Source organism: Cyprinus carpio, chromosome B23 (assembly GCF_018340385.1).
Source record: "Cyprinus carpio isolate SPL01 chromosome B23, ASM1834038v1, whole genome shotgun sequence".
Taxonomy (NCBI): domain Eukaryota; kingdom Metazoa; phylum Chordata; class Actinopteri; order Cypriniformes; family Cyprinidae; genus Cyprinus; species Cyprinus carpio.
Window position 1 is genome coordinate 7,890,832 of NC_056619.1, and position 19,814 is coordinate 7,910,645.

At 41.9% G+C, this 19,814-nt stretch overlaps 1 protein-coding gene across 2 annotated transcripts in view; it reads right to left on the minus strand.

Moving 5' to 3' along the window:
- LOC109066789 (adenylate cyclase type 6-like) overlaps positions 1–19,814 on the minus strand; it is a 54,023-nt gene that overhangs the window by 12,842 nt on the left and 21,367 nt on the right. For both annotated transcript variants that reach the window (XM_042750856.1, XM_042750855.1), the window contains exons 4-6: positions 8,365–8,514; positions 6,187–6,308; positions 1,459–1,570 (exon numbers count right to left, since the gene is read on the minus strand). In XM_042750856.1, coding sequence (XP_042606790.1) covers positions 1,459–1,570; positions 6,187–6,308; positions 8,365–8,514 — 384 coding nt within the window. The remainder of the gene's footprint in view (positions 1–1,458; positions 1,571–6,186; positions 6,309–8,364; positions 8,515–19,814) is intronic.

Here is a 19,814-nt window from a genome sequence, read left to right on the forward strand (position 1 = left end):
CAGAGCAAAATGCATTTTTGACATTTGGTTCACTGACGCACTTCACTTAGCAGTGCTAAACCTGTCAGCGCATAGAGACTATTAGACTTACTTGCCGGCAACCAACCACAAAAAATGTTTGTTCATTTAAGGTTTGAAAATGATGAAAACCCACATAAAATGTTTAAATTATATAAAATTCATATAAACGTTTTTAAAAAAGTAAAAAAGGAAAAAGTAAAGAAAATGGTAATATTACCATTGTATTTTTAAGTGAATATATAATAGTATCATCACTTTATTTTAATTTAAAAAACCTAATAGAAGTCGTGGGGAAGTCGTGGCCTAATGGTTAGAGAGTCGGACTTGCAATCCAAGGGTTGTGAGTTCGAGTCTCGGGCCGGCAGGGATTGTAGGTGGGGGGAGTGTATGTACAGTTCTCTCTCCACCTTCAATACCATGACTGAGGTGTCCTTGAAGAGTGATGATATGCAAGAGTTGCTCCCCGGGTGACACAGCATAAATGGCTGCCCACTGCTCCAGGTGTGTGTTCACGGTGTGTGTGTGTGTTAACTGCTGTATGTGTGCACTTTGGATGGGTTAAAAGCAGAGCACGAATTCCGAGTATGGGTTACCATGCTTGGCTGTATGTCACATCACTTTCACTTTTCACTTTCACTAATAATGTGCAATAAAATTATTACTATTATTAATTTATTTTTGCAGTTATATTTAAAGGGGTCATGAACTGAGAAAACAAAATTCCCTTGATCTTATAGTACAAGAGGTAATTGTACTATAAAAACATCCTGTAAGTTTCAGAACTAAAAACTTTCTCATTAGTTTAAAAACAGCTTTTATTGAAGCCAATCTGCCAAAACCACAGGTTGTGAAATGTACGACTCTATGATGTCATAGTGTGGATAAGCACCGCCTCCACAGATGATCATCTACACCTGCTTCTACAGCTCTGCCTGTTTAGCCCCGCCCACTGATATTAAGATTAAAATCTTAATATATTTTATGTAGTTTAATCCTGTGATGTACAGTAAATCTGCATTACTCCAGTCTTCAGTGTCACATGATCCTTCAGAAATCATTCTAATATGCTGATTTGCTGCTCAGGAAACATTTCTTATTATTATCAATGTTGAAATCAGTTGTGCTGCCTAATATTTTTGTGGAAACCATAATACATTTTTAGGATTCTCTGATGAATAGAAAGAATCCTGATATATTTACTAAAGTCACATTCACAAAACAGTAGTGTATTTCATGTTTTATATATATTGAATCATGTTGTATTTGAATTGAAACGTGAAGACTGTATTCGTAACATTGTACTACTGTAACTACTGTAATATCATGCAATCTCAACAATTTATTTAACACAGACTTCATGTTGTCACCATAGTAAACAGACAATGCTGCAACAAAAAGCATAGCATCTTTTAGGCATGTGTTAAGAGATGTGCTCACCGAAGCCAGCTTGTCAAAGCGGGCAAACAGCTCGTTTAGAGTCATGACCAGCTCCTGAGCAGTGCACTGCGACGCCAGACTAGTGAAACCCTCAATGTCTGCAAACAAAATACTGACAAAGACACACAGAGAGAGAGAGGAAGAGATTTAAACTGTATGAATTGTTGCTTTGTCTTTTATAATATGCATCAGTCTGACACAAACATATACTGTGTAAACAAAAACTTTTATTTTGGTTGCGATTCATCACTATTAATCATTTGACAGCACTACTAAAATGTCATGCCAATAAAACAAAATGAATTAAGACAGATTAAAAAAGCTTTAATTTTAATGTTTGAAAGCATAGAGGTCAATACCATAACAACTAGGTAGATAAGTATACAGTATGAATGTGTGAATCCCTTGAGCTGAGGGGAAATTCACTCTGAGGCTGTGTCAGAGCAGGCGCTGTGGAGCGCTTTAATTGAATCATGGCTTCATTTCAGTATCTTCTGGGGTTAGCGCTAGTCTAGTGACTGATAATTAACTATTCCCTCTCTTGCAATAATTAGCTGACCACATTTCAAAAGAAAAGCCCCAATGCTCCTATTACGAGCTCCCAGAGCTAAAGCAAAGAAAAAAAGAGTGAAAGAGGCAGGAGAGATCAATGTGAAGAGTGAAAAATAAACAAAGAAAGGGCCACACGGCAACAGGAGATGATAAAAACCAGGTGAGCAACTTTAGCTAAAGGCTAACGCTAATAATCAAAGGATCGGCTGGTTGTAAAAATGCTTCAAAAAAATAAAAAAATAAAGAAAAACTGAGAAAAATTATTATTCCATTTGAAGTTTACAGATGTCAAAACTGACTATTTACTTTCTAAATAAAATAATGGTCAGTCAATTAGGAATAATTCAAGTGTAATTAAAGGGATAGTTCACTCCAAAAGGAAAATTCTGTCATTAATTACTCACCCTCACGTCGTTCCAAACTCGTAAGACCTTCGTTCATCTTCAGAACACAAATTAAGATATTTTTGATGAAATCCGAGAGCTTTCTGACCCTCCATAGATAGCAACGCAACTGAAATGTTCCCAGGTCCAGAAACGTAGTAAATACATCGGTAAAACAGTCCATGTGACATCAGTGGCTCAACTTCAGTTTTGCGATGCTACGAGAATACTTTTTTTTTGCATAACATAATTTACTCAACCATTCTTCTCCACCAAATGACGGCTTCCACCATTTTAGAAGAGTATTACAATGCATACACACGCTTTCCCCTAAGCGTAAACAACACTTGTTGTGACAGCGCTTCCGGTTTTCGGAGAGGACGTTGGCGCACGTTTGGCTGCCACTTCTCCTGCCGTATTTTAGTTGTTTATTATTTTAATTAATTTTAAACTCTTCTGAATAATTTTAAACTTTTTGAGTCTTAACTTGCTGCTGGACTTCCACATATTTACCTTGTCTGAGCCAGCGCTTTGGAGTGTTTCCCCCTGGTCTGTCTGCTGCTGGTCGCATTTGTTTGCCGTGATTCACCTGCTCTGTCTCTGCCTGTTGCTGCTGTCTCCGTGTGGGATCGGGCAGGTCCCTGGTTTGCGTCAAGTTCTCCGTGTGCAATGGCTGTGTAACAACTCTTGGATGTCATCATGCGACTTCATATGATCACCTGGATTATTGCCTGGATTATTGCCGATTTTATCAGGAACCAGCGTAAAGCAGTGGATTGAACTTCTGGGCTTCACCATGCTGAGGTACTCTCTCTCTGATCTCTTGTCCCTGGGACACCATAGCCGTTCAGATATCAGCGTCATACAAACTTTGCGTTCCATGCATCTCCTCCGCCGGCCTAGTTATAATCATAGAGGCTCTCGTCTGAGTCGCTCTACTGCCGGTGCTGGAGTCACTGCACTTTGGTCGAACCGCAGGCGCTCGCTGCGTCGTACTTCTGGTTGCCGTGGAATCGCCCATGGCAACCTACACTATCCTGAGGTTCTCTCTCAAAAACCCGCGGCGAATGTGTGCTGTAGCACTATGCGACTTGCTCACTTCAACACGAGATCAATAAACAATAAAATGGCACTTATCACTGACACTATCCTTGACAGGAAAATTGACATTCTCTGTCTCAGTGAAACTTGGCATAAAGACAATGACTATCTTAATTTGAACATGTGTGCCCCATCTGGATATAAATATATTGACGTGCCTCGAGCTTCTGGTAAGGGTGGTGGCTTGGCTGCAATATTTGTATCAAATATATCACTTGATGTTATTGATGCTCCTACTGTTTCATCATTTGAATGTTTGGTTTTTAAAGTCAATGGTGCTTCACCTGGACTTCACTCTTTTTTCGACTTTTGTCTCTGGGCTTCCCACTACTAACTCCGTGGAGCACTATAATTCCATGCTTTCCTCACTTTTGGATGAGTTCGCACCTGTGCGAGAACGGCTTGTTACTTTTAGGAAACCCTGTCCATGGTTTACCCCGGATTTACGTTTAATGAAAGCCGCCGGAAGACAATTAGAACGGCAGTACAAAAAATCTGGCCTGACAGTGCACAGGCTTCTTTACACTGAACAACAGTCTGCTTACCATTCTGCTTTGAATACTGCACGTAAGAGCTACTACTCAAGCATCATTGGTAACGCTGCAACAAATTCTAAATCGCTGTTTAAGACTGTTGACAATCTTCTCAAACCAACTAAGGCCGTTGTTCATTCCTCTGTTGACCAGTGTAATAAGTTTCTTCATTATTTCACCGGTAAGGTTGAGGGTATATATAGCACTTTAAATACCATTGCTCCTCTTGAGCTAGTTAATATCCAGCCTTCAAACTTCCCAACTACTACCTTTTCAAACTTTGAAATGGTCGGAGATGATTTTATTATAAGTACAGTGAAGTCCATGAACTCTACAACCAGTATTTTAGATCCGGTTCCCTGCTCGGTCATTATGAACTGCCTTGCATCAATCTGCCCTTTTATGACTTCAATTGTGAACTTGTCATTGACTTCTGGAATTGTTTCTCCAGAACTAAAAATAGCTGGCATTACACCAGTTCCTAAGAAGACTGGTTGGGATGTTTCTGATTTATCCAATTACAGGCCGATTTCTAACCTCCCATTCTTGGCTAAAGTTCTTGAGCGTGTTGTTCAATCTGGGTTCAGAAGAGGGCATAGTACTGAAACCGCTTTAATTAGGGTCGTAAATGATCTTCTTATCGCGGCGGATTCCGGTGCATGCAGTATTTTGGTCTTGTTAGACCTCAGTGCTGCTTTTGACACTATATGTCACTCTCTTCTGCTTGACAGGCTGGAAAATTGGTTGGGTCTTTCTGGAGCTGTCCTCAATTGGTTTCGGTCTTATTTAACGAATTGTGCCCAGTTCGTTGGCTTGGGTAACTACAATTCAGATACCGTGCCTGTTCGACAGGGAGTTCCTCAGGGTTCAGTATTGGGTCCAATATTATTTAACATTTATATGCTTCCACTTGGACAGATCATTAGGAAACATGGTCTTGGGAATCACTGCTATGCGGATGATACGCAGATTTACATCACCACTAGTCCTGATGTCCATTGCTCATTAATAGCTTTGCGTGGTTGTTTAGCAGAGATCAGTATCTGGATGCATAACAACTTCCTGAAGCTGAATGGCTCCAAAACCGAACTGATGCAGATTGGTACAGTGGCAGCTACTCGTAAGGCAGAGCAGATCAGTTTGATTGTTGATTCCTGTACAGTAATCCCCACTTCACAGGTGCGAAATCTTGGTGTCATTTTTGATCCACAATTATCATTTGAAGCACACATAAAACACATCTCTAAAACTGCATTTTTCCACCTGAGAAACATAGCTCGACTTAGACCTTTTCTCTCTTTTCTCTTTCACTTCACCAGCCATCATGTAAGCTAAAGACTATGGGGGAAAGAGCCTTTTCATACAAAGCCCCTAAGCTATGGAATGTCCTTCCTCTGCCCGTCAGAAATGCACCAACGTTGGGTTATTTTAAAAAGTTGATTAAGACACATTTATTTAAGACTGTCTTTGTCTAATGAATTGTTGTATTGCTTTTGGTGTTTTTATTTTATTTTATTTATTACTTTATTACTGTAGCGCTTTGGGTTTAAGAAAAGCGCATTACAAATAAAATGTATTATTATTATTATTATTAACGCTTATTACGCACATTACGTTCATGCACGTGCTTTCCCCCCAAACGTAAACAATGCTGATTACATCCAATATGTTCTTGGGTACTCTCCAAAAGGGCGGATGACGTAACTCAGGGGAGAAGAATGGTTGAGTAAATTATGTTAGTTTTGTTTTCTTTGCGCAAAAAACAGTATTCTCGTAGCATCGCAAAACTGAAGTTGAGCCACCGATGTCGCATGGCCTATTTTACTGATGTATTTACTGGTTTTCTGGACCTGGGAACATTTCAGTTGTGTTGCTGTCTATGAAGGGTCAGAAAGCTCTCGGATTTCATCAAAAGTATCTTAATTTGCGTTCCGAAGATGAACGAAGGTCTTATGGGTTTGGAACGACATGAAAGTGAGTAATTAATGACTGAATTTTCATTTTGGGGTGAACTAAAGACGGTGGGGAAAATACTATAAAATTACTATAAAAGCAATAATATCCTAAATATTCTTTGATCACTCGATTAGATTGTGTTTCATGATCTAATCCAGTCGTAGTTAATGTGGCAGAGTTTGACGCATAATAGCATTGCTCACCTGACATTGTCGTGCTTCTGGATGTAGATCTTGTGAAACATCATGTCTTCCTTTTTAGCGTTGATGTCAGCCTTCATTTCCATGGCGACATGTCTTGGCAAAACAGACAGCAACAGGCGTTCCTGAAAATTGTAGAGAGGGGAAAAGAAAGGGAATGTGTGTGAGTGAGTGAGAAAGAAAGAAAGATTAGCATGCAGTTCTTCTCACTGAAGATTAAACATCCTATCCTTATATAGTTGTTGTTTGTTAAACATCAGCATCCCAGTGCATATATTTTGCTGGCCTGTCCACTGACAACAGTGTTTATTTTATTAAATCTCTATTAGATTTATATACGTAGAATAGAATTAAATTTAACAAAATGAACTGGACCATCAATAGATTCAGAGCAGATGCCATATTTTGTGAAAGAACCATCTGTTTGGTGTACACCTTGGTGTCAGACATTCAGCTGACAAAGGGTTGAAAATAGGCACAGTAGCCATTTAATTTTCATAGAATGGGATGAGATTTCAAATTTCATTTAATATCACGAGACAAGATTTTATGAAATTTTGTTGATTGGGAATCAACAAATTTATTTTAGTTATGACTGTCACGATATCAGATGTTAACTACATGTTTATCATGGCCAAAAGAATGAATGATAACAACATAATTCCAATATCTATAGAAATAAAAATGTTAGTAAATGACATAAACTAACAATGAGCAATAAATGTGTTATAGTATATATTAATCTTTATTAAAGAAAAAAAAAACTGTCCATTGTTAGTTCAAGTTACCACAGGTTCATTAAATAATATCAGCAGATACAACTTTTGATTTTAATGTATTAGTAAATGATAAAAGTAACATTAACAAAGATTAATAAATCCTTTAGATGTATGTTTCATTGTTAGTTTGTTAACTAATGTTAATAAATAGCACCTTATTGGAAAGTGTTACCAATTCATCTTTAACATTGTTTATTTCATGTTTTCTTTTTTTGGCCAAATAGAGTTTGTAAGTGTAACACTGAGTCCACTGAAGGAGAGTAGAGTTGAACTCAAGAGCAGTTTATTTCAAAAAGCATCAAACAAATAGAAAATAAACAGAACCAAATGATGACTTGAACTTCACTTCAACAAACATGACCAGAACCATAACAGAGCTCACAAACTGTGGGTTTCACTAATCAAAGCTCAACAAGAGACAAGGGAAACATGAGGGCTTTAAATACACACGGGCTAATGAGTTAACAAGGAGCACCTGAAAACAATTAAGACAGGAAACAGGAACATGAGGGACAGGAAACTGAAAGACTTAGTCTGAGTCCAAACTATCCATCCTAAATTCTATGTGATATTAGTAATTCTCAATACTATTTAGGACAGATAGGGTGGATGGTATGCACACTGGGACGCAGGGTAAGACTAATAAATGTTAAACTTAATAGCTCTCAATTATATCACTGTAATGTTGAATTAGTCAGTCAATGGTTAAATATTAGGGAAAAAAAAGAACAATTTCCTAAAGACATCAGTGGTATTGGCATCAGTCATAAAAAATATGCCATTAAACAAATATTAAAAAATATGGTGTCTTTATGTTGTTTCTGCATCAATTTGAACATGAAATTATTGCTAAATAAGAGTATATTTTAAAACTTTAATGTTAGGTGGGATTAATCGTGATTGATAGTGATTAATTTCAGAAAAAATGTGCACAAATATTTCAGATTTTATTATTTTTTTTTTTTTACTTTTTTGCAGATTTTGTGCAGCATTAGTAGCTACATACTGCGTTGTTTTTTCTGTTCTGTTATTTTCAGCAATACTGTCACCTACTTTTTTGGAGTGTCAACCAGATGGATTATTTACAGTATGATATCAGTAACATGATATCAATATAAAATTTGTAAAAATGTCACAATGATAATCAATACAGTATATTATGAGCCCCCTACAATGGATGAATATACATTTGTTGAAGAATTTGTTGAAATTTTTGGAAATCTTTTTTTTTTAATATAAATCTTTTGTAAAAATTATAAATGTCTTTACTGTCACTTGTGATCCATTTAATGTACCTTTGCTGAATAAAAGTACAAATTAAAAAAAAAAAAACTCACTTTTGAACAGTAGTGTAGCTAGTAAACTGTTCCAGTGAAGGTCATGGCCTCCATGCTGAACTGACCTGCTGCTGGTTTTCTCTTTGCAGGTGCAGTCGGGCCTGGATGTAGCCTCGCGTCTCCTGAAAGGCTTGTCTCTGAGAGACCTCTGCTGGGTAGTGGGTGCAGATCCCAATGATGTTGGTGCACAGGAAGATCAGCACGTTTGCACTCAGCTGAGGGGAGCAGAAAAAAGAAAAGCAGACTCAGTGATCAGTTGAACCTTTCAACCAAAACGGCTTTAGCTCAGCGCTCTGGAATCCTGGGACATCTGTCGTCCTCTAGGGCTTTACTCAACTGCAGTATGGGAAAAAAAGCCAAACTCTGACCCGGAGAGGCTACTTCCTGAAGAGAAGTTTACAATAGGGGAGCCATAACAGAGCTAAAAATGGAGCCTGAAGCCGAGCCAACACTGTAACTTCCTTTGTGTGAATGAGAGGAGGGGGTAATGGGAGAGAGATGGGGGTTACTCCAGGTCACACGGTTCACACCATTACACACGTCTGAAACACTGCACAATCACTATGAAACACTTGTTGGCCTATTTCCTAAAAAGCCTATCTTAAAATATAGAGTAGATATTATGTGGGTGTTGAGAAGCCATTCGTGGCTATGCAAAGCTCATTACAATATTTGATTGAGAAAATATAACCAAAATAGTAGGTAAAAAGGTAAAATTAATATTGCTAAAGCAGATTCAATAAAGTTCAGATATTTTATTGCATGAAGGGCAATATGTTTAATAAATTATATCTTGTTACTTTTTCAGCCATGTAACAATATTTTATTTGAAAAATGTCTTAATGTATACTGAAATGGCAAATGATGTTTTTTGACTTAACCACCAAAATTTTACACAAGTTACATTAAAAAAGGTTTAAAAAATCAATAAATGCAGCAAATCTACTTAAGATAAGATCTAATAATGATAGCTAATAATGAAGGCATGTTCAGAAATATTCAGGTCTGTGCATGTTTTGAAAAAAGTATCTTATATTTACCAAGGTTGCATTTATTTGATTAAGAATACAGTAAAAACAGTAATGATGTGAAATATTATTACAAATTAAAATAACTGTTTTCTATTTGAATATATAATTAAATGCAATTTATTTCTGTGATGTAAAGATTATTTGAATAAGGTGATTTGGTTTCTTATTATCTATAATAATCTATACTCAAGTTTGGAGTTGTTCAGTCCTTAACTCAGTCTGAGGTCAATCGCCCCTAAATTAAGAGCTAATAATGGTGGAAAAGTAATCAGTCAATAAGCCTTCTTCCACTCTCATCTACCAATCAATGCCCAGATCAAACATGACCATTTGATATTAAGAGTAAGCTATGAACTATAAAATAATTTCTCACTGCCACTTTACAAACAGGCAGGTTTATTAGCAGCCATATTAATCTAATAGCCTAGATAGTTTATGTCTGTTCTGAAAACTACAGAGGATTTATCTAAAGTGATAACAGAGACAGTGTTGTACTGTGTGCTGCTCTACGTGATATAAAATAATAGATTTTACAAACAATGGTTTTGCTCCTGCACACAGAATATGAAATGAGAAAGCAAAGGGACAGGCGAGAGGCAATGCTGTAGCGCAGTATGTGTGTGTGTGTGTGTGTGTGTGAGAGAGAGAGGCTGAGCCTGCTGGCCACACTGACATTAGGCAGATGGCTATGAGCTCTGTTTACATTAGAGTTTCTGTTCAAGCAAAACCAGGCCTGGTCTGTGTGTGTGTATGTGTGTGTGTGTGTGAGCCAGTGTGCACGTGCAAATGGACACTTTTAGTGTTTTGACTGTTGACATCAACAATAGTGTTACACCTATAGAGCAGTCAGTTTAACATGTTTAAACAAATAACAACTTAATGTAAAACAGGGTAAAACAGAGCAAAACAGAGTAAAGCAAAAGGTAAAACAGGAAATTGAGAAAATTTTAAAGCATTTTAGCATTTTATCTTCGGATATACTTATATTTACTTGAAGCATTTAAAATGATTGCGTTTTTATTGTTTTATTTTTATGTATCTAGACATTAGAACAGAATGTTTATTTATTCTGGACAACAGTACAGAATTTAAACATTGGCGATTTATGTATTTATCAGCCATAACATGCAAATAATCTGTTTAATAAATTATTATTAAATAATTCATCCCTAATATGATGATTTGTAAAGCCACTGTAATAAAAATGCATTACCTATTTAAGACAATAACTATCTGAATAATAATAATTAATAATAATACAAATAAAAAATATCTTCATAATCAGCAAGCCATAATAGATTCAAGAATATTTTAAAATGAATCAAAATATACTTGTTTGACATTAAAACAAATATATATATTTTGACTGACTATTGGTTATGATCTGTGTGTGTTATCAGCTGTGTGTTTATATCACAGGCAGGTCCTAATTGCTCGCTCTTCACCAGAGGGCGAGGTCAGTGGGTTTACACACACACACACACACACACACACACACACACACACTTGGCCGTTCTGTTTGTGCAACTTGACACCTCTCTCCTTCGCGCTCAAGATTTATTAGCAATAACCATCACAAGCGCTGGGACACAGAAAGAGAAACACCGTTCACTCCTTTACTCTCTGTCAATCTTCTCCTCTGTCTCCTTTTCTTTGTCTTTCAACTCACAAATCATCAAATAAATATATTTTCCTGACTCCATCGCAGCTTGTTCTCACACACCGGCTTCGAAAGTGACATATTCGCTGACACTGAGAACATCTCTTGCCATAAAAGCCGATGTTTAGAGATCCTTTTTTTATGTCTGCCAATTTTTTCAAGTAAAAGTCAACAAGCGACGTGTAGAAACTGTCATAAAAATTATATTATGATTACAGCTCACTCTGAATGTCCATGGCAGTGTTTATTGCACAGTGTGGTGACAAAGAGATCATCTAAGGAGTGTTCCGGGTGTAAAACGACTTAAGCTCTATGAACAGCATCTGCAGCATAATGTCTGTTACCAAAGAATGTAATATAAGAGCTAATAAAATCCAACAAAAAAAAAATCATCTTCTTACACTGGAAGTCTATGGGCTGACACAATGTAATTATGATAATCTGTTGTTCAGTGGAAGGTTTGTTATTTGAGCTGTAATGTTGTCTTTTCAGATGATTTGGAAATACTTTTATAGTTGGATGAACTCATGTGTTACTAAGGTCACTTCTGAGAGCATGCAAACCATCAGGAAACTAGGTTTAAACATTCAAGGCATGCACTTTTATAAAGGTGTTTTTGGGATTTTAACAGCCCCCATCCCAGATCAGTTCCCAGGGTTTCTGACTTTTTAAAGACTTTTTAAGACCAAATAAAGTATATTGAAATAACTTTTACTGTACCTTCTGATCCTTCAAGTATCAAAATGAAGTGAATTTGTGACCATAACATGACCAAATGGGTCAGAAAAATAAATTTACTTCAATGAAAATATATATATATATATTGGAAGATGATTGTTTTAATTTTACATACAAACTCAATTAATTTTGCTCAATTTCTCAGAAAGCAATGTCATATCTTAATTTTGCCTATCAAGTAAATGTATCTTGATTTAAGGATTACTATATATTGGTAATGGAAAACAAAGATAAAAAAAAAAATATATATATATATATATATATATATATATATATATATTATTATTTGTTTTTTTTTTGCAGTACATGTAACATTAATGCCGTAACTTTATGAATGTAAGACTGTCAGCTCTGATTTAACACCTTTTAAGGCTGTAATTTGTGAAAGGGTGAATTAAGACTATTTTAAGACCTGCAGAAACCCTGATTTCAGATATGAACAGTAGAATAATTGCTTTAAATAGTTTATCCCAGAATTTTCTTTAAATTTTTGTCAGTGTTAGGCAATATGAAGACCTAAACCAGACAGATCCCAGACAAATCTGGTGAATAAAAATATGATTTTGCTTTGTATTTGCTTTTACTTTTACTGTTCATTCATTAATTCACCACTTCTGGGTATCTGTGAATTATTTATTTATTTTTATTTTTTTGATGATTTGTGTTTGCAGACCCACTCGTCCTCTTTTCTCTGTGCTGCTCTGTGTTTATGTACCTGTGACTGTTCCAGATATTATATAAAGCCATTATGATCATTGCAGATTATGTCCAGCTTTTGCGTCCTCTGTGATGCCACTAAAGGGGGTGGGGTGGGACAATGAAACCTGTGGAAACATGAAACTACTGGGCATTAACAAAGAGTACGTTGCCACGTGCAGAAAACTGAAGCCTTGAATATCTGGATGGGATTTACAGTAAAAGTATGAAGTGAGAGGGACAGAAATAGATTATGAGAGAATGGTGGGACAGTGACGGAAACATGATGACAATCTTAAAAAAGACAGATGGCACCTGAAAATGTACATACTGTATCGTTCTAAAATGATGTATGACTTTGAACAAGAGCTTAATGTGGCATTAGATCAATTTACATAGTATAAACTATCATCAAAAATGATAAACTGGTCAACATCCAGCTATTATTCCTTGCTATAAACTGTAAAAAAGCAAGTTTACAAGACATTTTGAGTCACAAACACTAAGAATTGTAAATTTTTAAAATAAATAAATGTCCCAACTAGTCAAGACTCAAGACAATTTTTTTGGTCACAAAAAAAAAAACCAACAAAAAACCCTGTTTGTTGTTTTGTACGGAGCTCCGCACATGGCATGCAGGAAAAAATAGTAGGCTAAATCGTGTGCACAATTTACTATTTCGTTCCCTCGATTTATAAATTGTGTGCACAATTTACTAATTCGATCCCTCGATTTGCTAAATCGTGCACACGATTTATAAATCGAGAGAACGAATTAGTATATTGTGTGCATGATTTAGCAAATCGAGGGAACTAATTAGTAAATCGAGGGAATGAAATAGTAATCGTGTGCATGTTTTAGTATATTGAGGGAACGAAATAGTAATTGTGCGCATGTTTTAGCAAATCGAGGGAACGAAATAGTAAATCGAGGAAATGAAATAGAAATCGTGCGCACGTTTTAGCAAATCGAGGGAACGAATTAGTAAATCGAGAGAACGAAACAGTAAATCGAGGGAACGAAATAGACATTGTATGCACATTTTAGTAAATCGAGGGAACGAATTAGTAAATCGAGGGAACGAAATAGAAATCGTGTGCACGTTTTAGCAAATCGAGGGAACGAATTAGTAAATCGAGGGAATGAAATAGTAAATCGAGGGAACGAAATAGAAATCGTGTGCACGTTTTACCAAATCGAGGGAACGAATTAGTAAATTGAGGGAACGAAACAGTAAATCGAGGGAACGAAATAGAAATCGTGTGCACGTTTTAGCAAATCAAGGGAACGAATTAGTAAATTGAGGGAATGAAATAGTAATCGTGCACATTTTAGCAAATCGAGGGAACAAATTAGTAAATCAAGGGAATGAAATAGTAATCGTGCACACGTTTTAGCAAATCGAGGGAACGAATTAGTAAATCGAGGGAACTAAATAGTAATCATGCGCACGTTTTTGCAAATGGAGGGAACGAATTAGTAAATCGAGGGAATGAAATAATAATCGTGTACACGTTATAATACATAGAGGAAATGAAATAGTAATCTTGTGCACGTTTTAGTACATCAAGGAAACAAATTAGTAAATCGTGCGCACAATTTATTTATTTTTTCTTGCATGTCATGTGCAGGGCTCCATAGTTTTGCCATTATTCTTAGTTACTTGTTGATGTCCATGTTTTTACATTTGTTGACAAGGTTATTACACCTACAGAAACAAAGATAGCACATTAAGTGTCCAATAAAACTAAATATACAAGGCTACCAAAATGTTAGATCAATTTATTGTGCTACATGTGACACGTGTCCCGAGCTCTCATTAGCGTCGCCTGGAAACAGAGCAGGCACACCTGCACCTGCTCATCACGGGCTGAGCGGCCACACCTGCGCCCCATCAGCCGCTGCTCTTTTAAACCCTGCAAACCGGCACAGAGGTGAGAGATGTCTCTGCAAGACTTGGCTAAACTTGTCTTTCCCTTTGCCCGCAGAGAGCGGCGTGTGACCGCCAGCCCCAACAACCATGGGAGAGCACGGACCCACACTGCACCAGTGCACTGAAAAGCCAAGACACCAAGCACCGAGCACCAAACCGCCTCACAGCAATGCCTTTCACCACCCTTCCTATTAATAAAATCCACCCTTTGGGGAACTTACCTTCATCCTCGAGTCGTGTCTTACTTCACCCCGCCACACTGGTGGAGAATGCGGGCAGGACTGTGAAGAGGACACCGACGATCCCACCCCACACCACGTGCTACGAATTGGACTGGTTTGGATTGGTTTTTGTTTTTTTTCCCCACGTTCCTTACCTCACGTAGTTTCTCTGGTTTCCCAGGTGGCGCTCCTCCCCCAAAGATGGAAGAGCTGTTGAAGCACCTCACCGAGGTGAGCATCCGCCAGCAGCAAATCATGGAGCACATGGCCACCCGGCAGGGGGAAACCGAACGTGAGTTGGCCGCGCTCCGCCTCGCCACAGCCCCGCAAACTCCGCTACCTGACCCCCGTGTCCAGGCAACCCAGCTGCTGCCCAGGATGACGGCCACGATGATGTGACGATGTACCTCCAGATGTTTGAGACCGTAGCCACTTGGGAGGCGTGGCCCAAGGAGGAATGGGCGTGCATCGTGGCACCACTGCTCACGGGAAAGGTTCAGCGAGCGTACTTCGCGCTTCCCCCGGAACAAAGCACCTCTTACGAGGACTTATGGAAGGAGATCCTGGGATGGATGGGGTTGTCTCCGATCATCGCTGCCCAGCTGTTCAATGAGTGGACCTTCGACCCACAGCAGCTGGCCCGGGCCCAAGCTGCTAGTCTCTCCCGTCTGGCCCAACACTGGTTGCTGGCCGGGGGTCCCACTGTACACCACCGTACGCCTCCTACGGGCTTTTCCCCGCCCGCTATGGCAGGCTGCCGGCATGCAGAACCCGACCAACGTGGATGAACTCGTCGAGGCCATAGAGCTGGCGGAGGCCACCCAACACCGGGAGGTAGGGGAGAGAGCGCCGCCGTTTCCCCGGAGGGTGAAACGCCGTTTCTCCCTATAAACTGTGTGCACGGCGACACCAGAGAAGTGCCTGCGCGGCGAGTCACCATCGCTGCACCGACCGGCGCCTGGCCAGTAGACGTCGGGCTCGTCCGAGACCTACCCATACCGGTCCTACTTGGAAGGGACTGGCCAGGGTTCGACTGCCTACTCGTCGCCGTCACCCAGCCTGCCAGCCCCGCCGGGAACCGCCTAACCAAGAAGCCAGGCAGGAAAGGCCACGACGTCCCGTGCTGCTGGCCTCCGACAGCCCCAGGGGTGATAGTCGCCCCGTCCTCCTCCTAACCTCTACAAACACTTTTGGGCTCAGGTGAGGGTGGCTGAAGGAAAGGAGCTTCAGCCGGCACCCCACCCAACACCCCACTTCATCGTGGAAAACGGCCTGCTCTACTGTGTCGCCCAGCGGCGGGGGGAGGAGAAAACCCTGCTGGTGGTCCCGCACAGCTAGACGGAGGCGGTGATCAAGATCGCCCATGCCCATCCAATGGCAGGCCACCTGGGAACCCAAAATACGATCCAGCGCCTCTGTGACTGATTCCACTGGCCGGGCCTAGAGGCTGAAGTCCGTCATTTATGGGATTGGTTACAAGCGTTCGAGGGGGAGTTGCATGGGATGCTTAGGTTAGGGGTGATTGTACCGCTCCCCATCATAGAGGTGCCCTTCGAGCAGATTGGGATGGATTTGGTGGGGCCGCTGCTGAAGTCCGCCCGGGGGCACGAACACATCCTGGTCGTCGTGGACTATGCCACCCGGTATCCTGAGGCCATTCCCCTCCGTAAAGCCACAACGAAGGCCATAGCCCAGGAGCTCTTCCTTCTGTTTAGCCGGGTCGGCATCCCCTCCCAGATCCTGACTGACCAGGGTACCCCCTTCATGTCCCGGATGATGGCGGACGTATGCATGTTCCTAAAGGACCAACAGCTCCGCACCACGGTGTACCACTCCCAGACCGACGGGCTCGTCGAGCGGTTCAACCAAACCCTGAAACAGATGTTGCGTCGAGTGGCTGCCGAAGACAAGCGGGACTGGGACCAGATGCTCCCCTACGTGCTTTTCGGCGTTCGAGAAATCCCTCAGGCCTCCACTGGCTTCACTCCGTTCGAACTGCTCTTCGGCCGACAGCCCCGCGGTCTGCTCGACGTTGCCCGAGAGGCTTGGGAACAACAGCCGGCAGCACACCGAACCACCATCGAACACGTGCGTGAAATGAGGGAACGGATTGACAGTGATGCACATCGTCCAGGCACACCTCGTCAGGGCACAGCAGGCGCAGCAACGGCATTACAACCGGGCGGCCCAACCACAGGAGTTCCAGCGAGGAGACCATGTCCTGGTGCTGGTGCCCACGGCCACCTGCAAGTTCTTGGCCACCTGGCAGGGTCCCTACACAGTTACGGAAAACGTCGGCCCCGTTACGTACCGTGTACGGCAGCCCGGTAGAAGGAGGGAGGATCAACTCTACCACATTAATCTTCTGAAGCGCCGGGTCAGGACCGGGCCCCAGCTCTCCGCCTACACCAGCTCGACTCCCGTGGTTGTGGATATGGACCCCCAACTCTCTGCCGCCCAAAAGTCGGAGCTGCAGCACCTGGTCAGTCAGTTTCCGGATGTGTTCTCCGCCCAGCCTGTGCAGACCCACGTCTTAGAACACGACATCCGCACACCATCGTCCGGCAGCAGCCCTACCGTGTCCCAGAGGCTTGGCTACACGCCATCGAGGAGGAAGTACAGGAGATGCTGAGGTTAGGGGTAATTGAACCATCGCGCAGCCCATGGTCCAGCCCCATCGTCATGGTTCCGAAGCCCGACGGCACCCTCCGCTTCTGTAACGACTTCTGCCACCTGAACGAGGTCTCCAAGTTCAACTGTTACCCCATGCCCCACGTCGACGAGCTACTGGACCGATTAAGAAGGGCCCGGTTCATTTCCACTCTCAACCTCACCAAGGGCTACTGGCAGGTCCCCTTGACGGATCAGGCAAAACCGATAACGGCCTTTTCTTCCCCAAGTGGCCACTGGCAGTACCGGCCACCTTCCAACGGCTGATGGACGTCCTCCTCGACGACACGGCGGCCTACCTCGACGACGTCGTGATCCACTCAGAGACCTGGGAGGACCATCTGGAGCGGCTGCGGAGGGTGCTGACGGAACTACGCCGGGCTGGCCTGACCGCCAACCCCCGGAAGTGTCATCTGGCCCTTGCCGAAGCCAAATACTTGGGATACCAGGTGGGCCGCGGCCTTATTAAGCCTCAAGAGAAGAAGGTGGCAGCTATCCTCTCCGTGCCGCGGCCCACCTCTAAAACACAGGTACGGGCCTTTTTGGGGTTGGCGGGGTATTACTGCTGCTTTATCCCTAACTTCTCCTCCTTAGCTTCTCCCCTGACAGACCTGACCAGGAAGGGGCAGCCGGAGAAGGTCTCGTGGACCTCCGAGATGGAAGCAGCGTTCCACCGGATCAAGGCGGCCCTCACCACAGAACCGGTCCTCCGTCCCCCCGACTTCAACCGCCCCTTCCTGCTGCAGACTGATGCATCCGACACCGGGTTGGGAGCCGTCCTGTCGCAGGGCCACGACGGTGAGGAACACCCGGTGATGTTCATCAGCCGAAAGCTGACCCCTGCAGAACAGTGGTACACCACGGTAGAGAGGGAAGCGTTGGCCGTCAAGTGGGCAGTTCTGGAGCTCAGGTACTACCTCCTCGGCTGCCACTTCACCCTCCTAACCGACCACGCTCCCCTGCAGTGGATGGCCCGGGCTAAGGAGACCAACGCCAGGGTGACACGGTGGTTCCTCGCGCTCCAGGACTTTAACTTCAGCGTACAACACCGAGCGGGGACGGCCAACGCCAACGGACTCTCCCGCCTGTGGTCAGCTTTCGCAGGTCTGTCAGGCTCCACTCCCCGCCCTCCCCCAATTTCCCCGCTTCTCCAGAGGACTAGGACGACGCTTAGGGGGGCAGAGTGTGACACGTGTCCCAAGCTCTCATCAGCATCACCCTGGAAACAGAGCAGGCACACCTGCACCTGCTAATCACGGGCTGAGCGGCCACACCTGCTCCCCATCAGCCGCTGCTCTTTTAAACCCTGCAAACCGGCACAGAGGTGAAAGATGTCTCCGCAAGACTCGGCTAAACTTGTCTTTCCCTTTGCCCGCAGAGAGCAGCGTGTGACCGCCAGCCCCAACAACCACGGGAGAGCACGGACCCACACTGCACCAGCGCATTGACAAGCCAAGACGCAGAGCACCGAGCACCAAACCGCCTCACAGCAATGCCTTTCACCACCCTTCCTATTAATAAAATCCACCCTTCGGGGAACTTACCTTCATCCTCGAGTCGTGTCCTACTTCACCCCACCACATACAATACAATAAAAAAAGATGTAGGATTTATGATCAAACATTTTTCATTCAGAAATCGCTAGTAAACTCACAAATACTAAAAAAGAATCAGCAAATAAAATATAAAAATTAAATGTGACATTTTAAAGAAGAAAGACTTCAAAAGTATTTTCTTGTCAAATGTACTCCATAATCATATTTAACAGCGTTATTGAAATTTGCTGAACAAGAATTATGTAGTTGCAATGAGGCATTTTACATTCAGTGAACAAACTGACCAAATTAGATAATAGTCTGAATGCAGCATCTCAGATTGTGTTGAATTTTTAAGGTTTCCTCAGGAATAGCTTTTTTAGGGTGTACGGATATAAGGCGACAGACCGGTTTGGTACTGTAACTGAGCTATTGTCTACTCATGTGAGAGGTTAGTGACTATGTGCTACCTCTGCAGTCGAGCGGCAAGAATATTTAACACTGCGCTAATGCCTTCGAGACCTTCTGCTGCAGTAATTCAACCGTCAAAGCTGGCCGAGGGTTACTGAGAAACCCAAATTTCCCAAACCCCCAAAAAGTTAAACTGATCCTTAATTCAGGGGAATGGTGTCATCACGCATCTGTAATGGGGGTGTGAGGTTGGCACGCTGTCCATGCACTGTCACGACTGTGACTTTCTTTCAGTGACTCCAGCCCAAATTCCACAACGTCCTTCCAAAGATTTGCATGACCTAAGAGCCCATCATGAGGATGAATATGAACTACTCTCAGCCCACAGTCCGTTCAATGACTGCAACACTTGCCAAACTCTCAAGCTCTGATTTGATTGGCAGGGTTATGTCTACACTTTTAAAAGGATATTATTATTGTAGATTCATCCATTTTAGATTTAGATTTCTAAAAGCAAAATGAATTGTGTTTGGTCATGCTGGTCAGATGGTCTCTTTCTGTCTAAGTGAGCGGTTCTTGGCCAGAAAAAGCTGTAAAATGAAGCACATGTGCATTGCTGA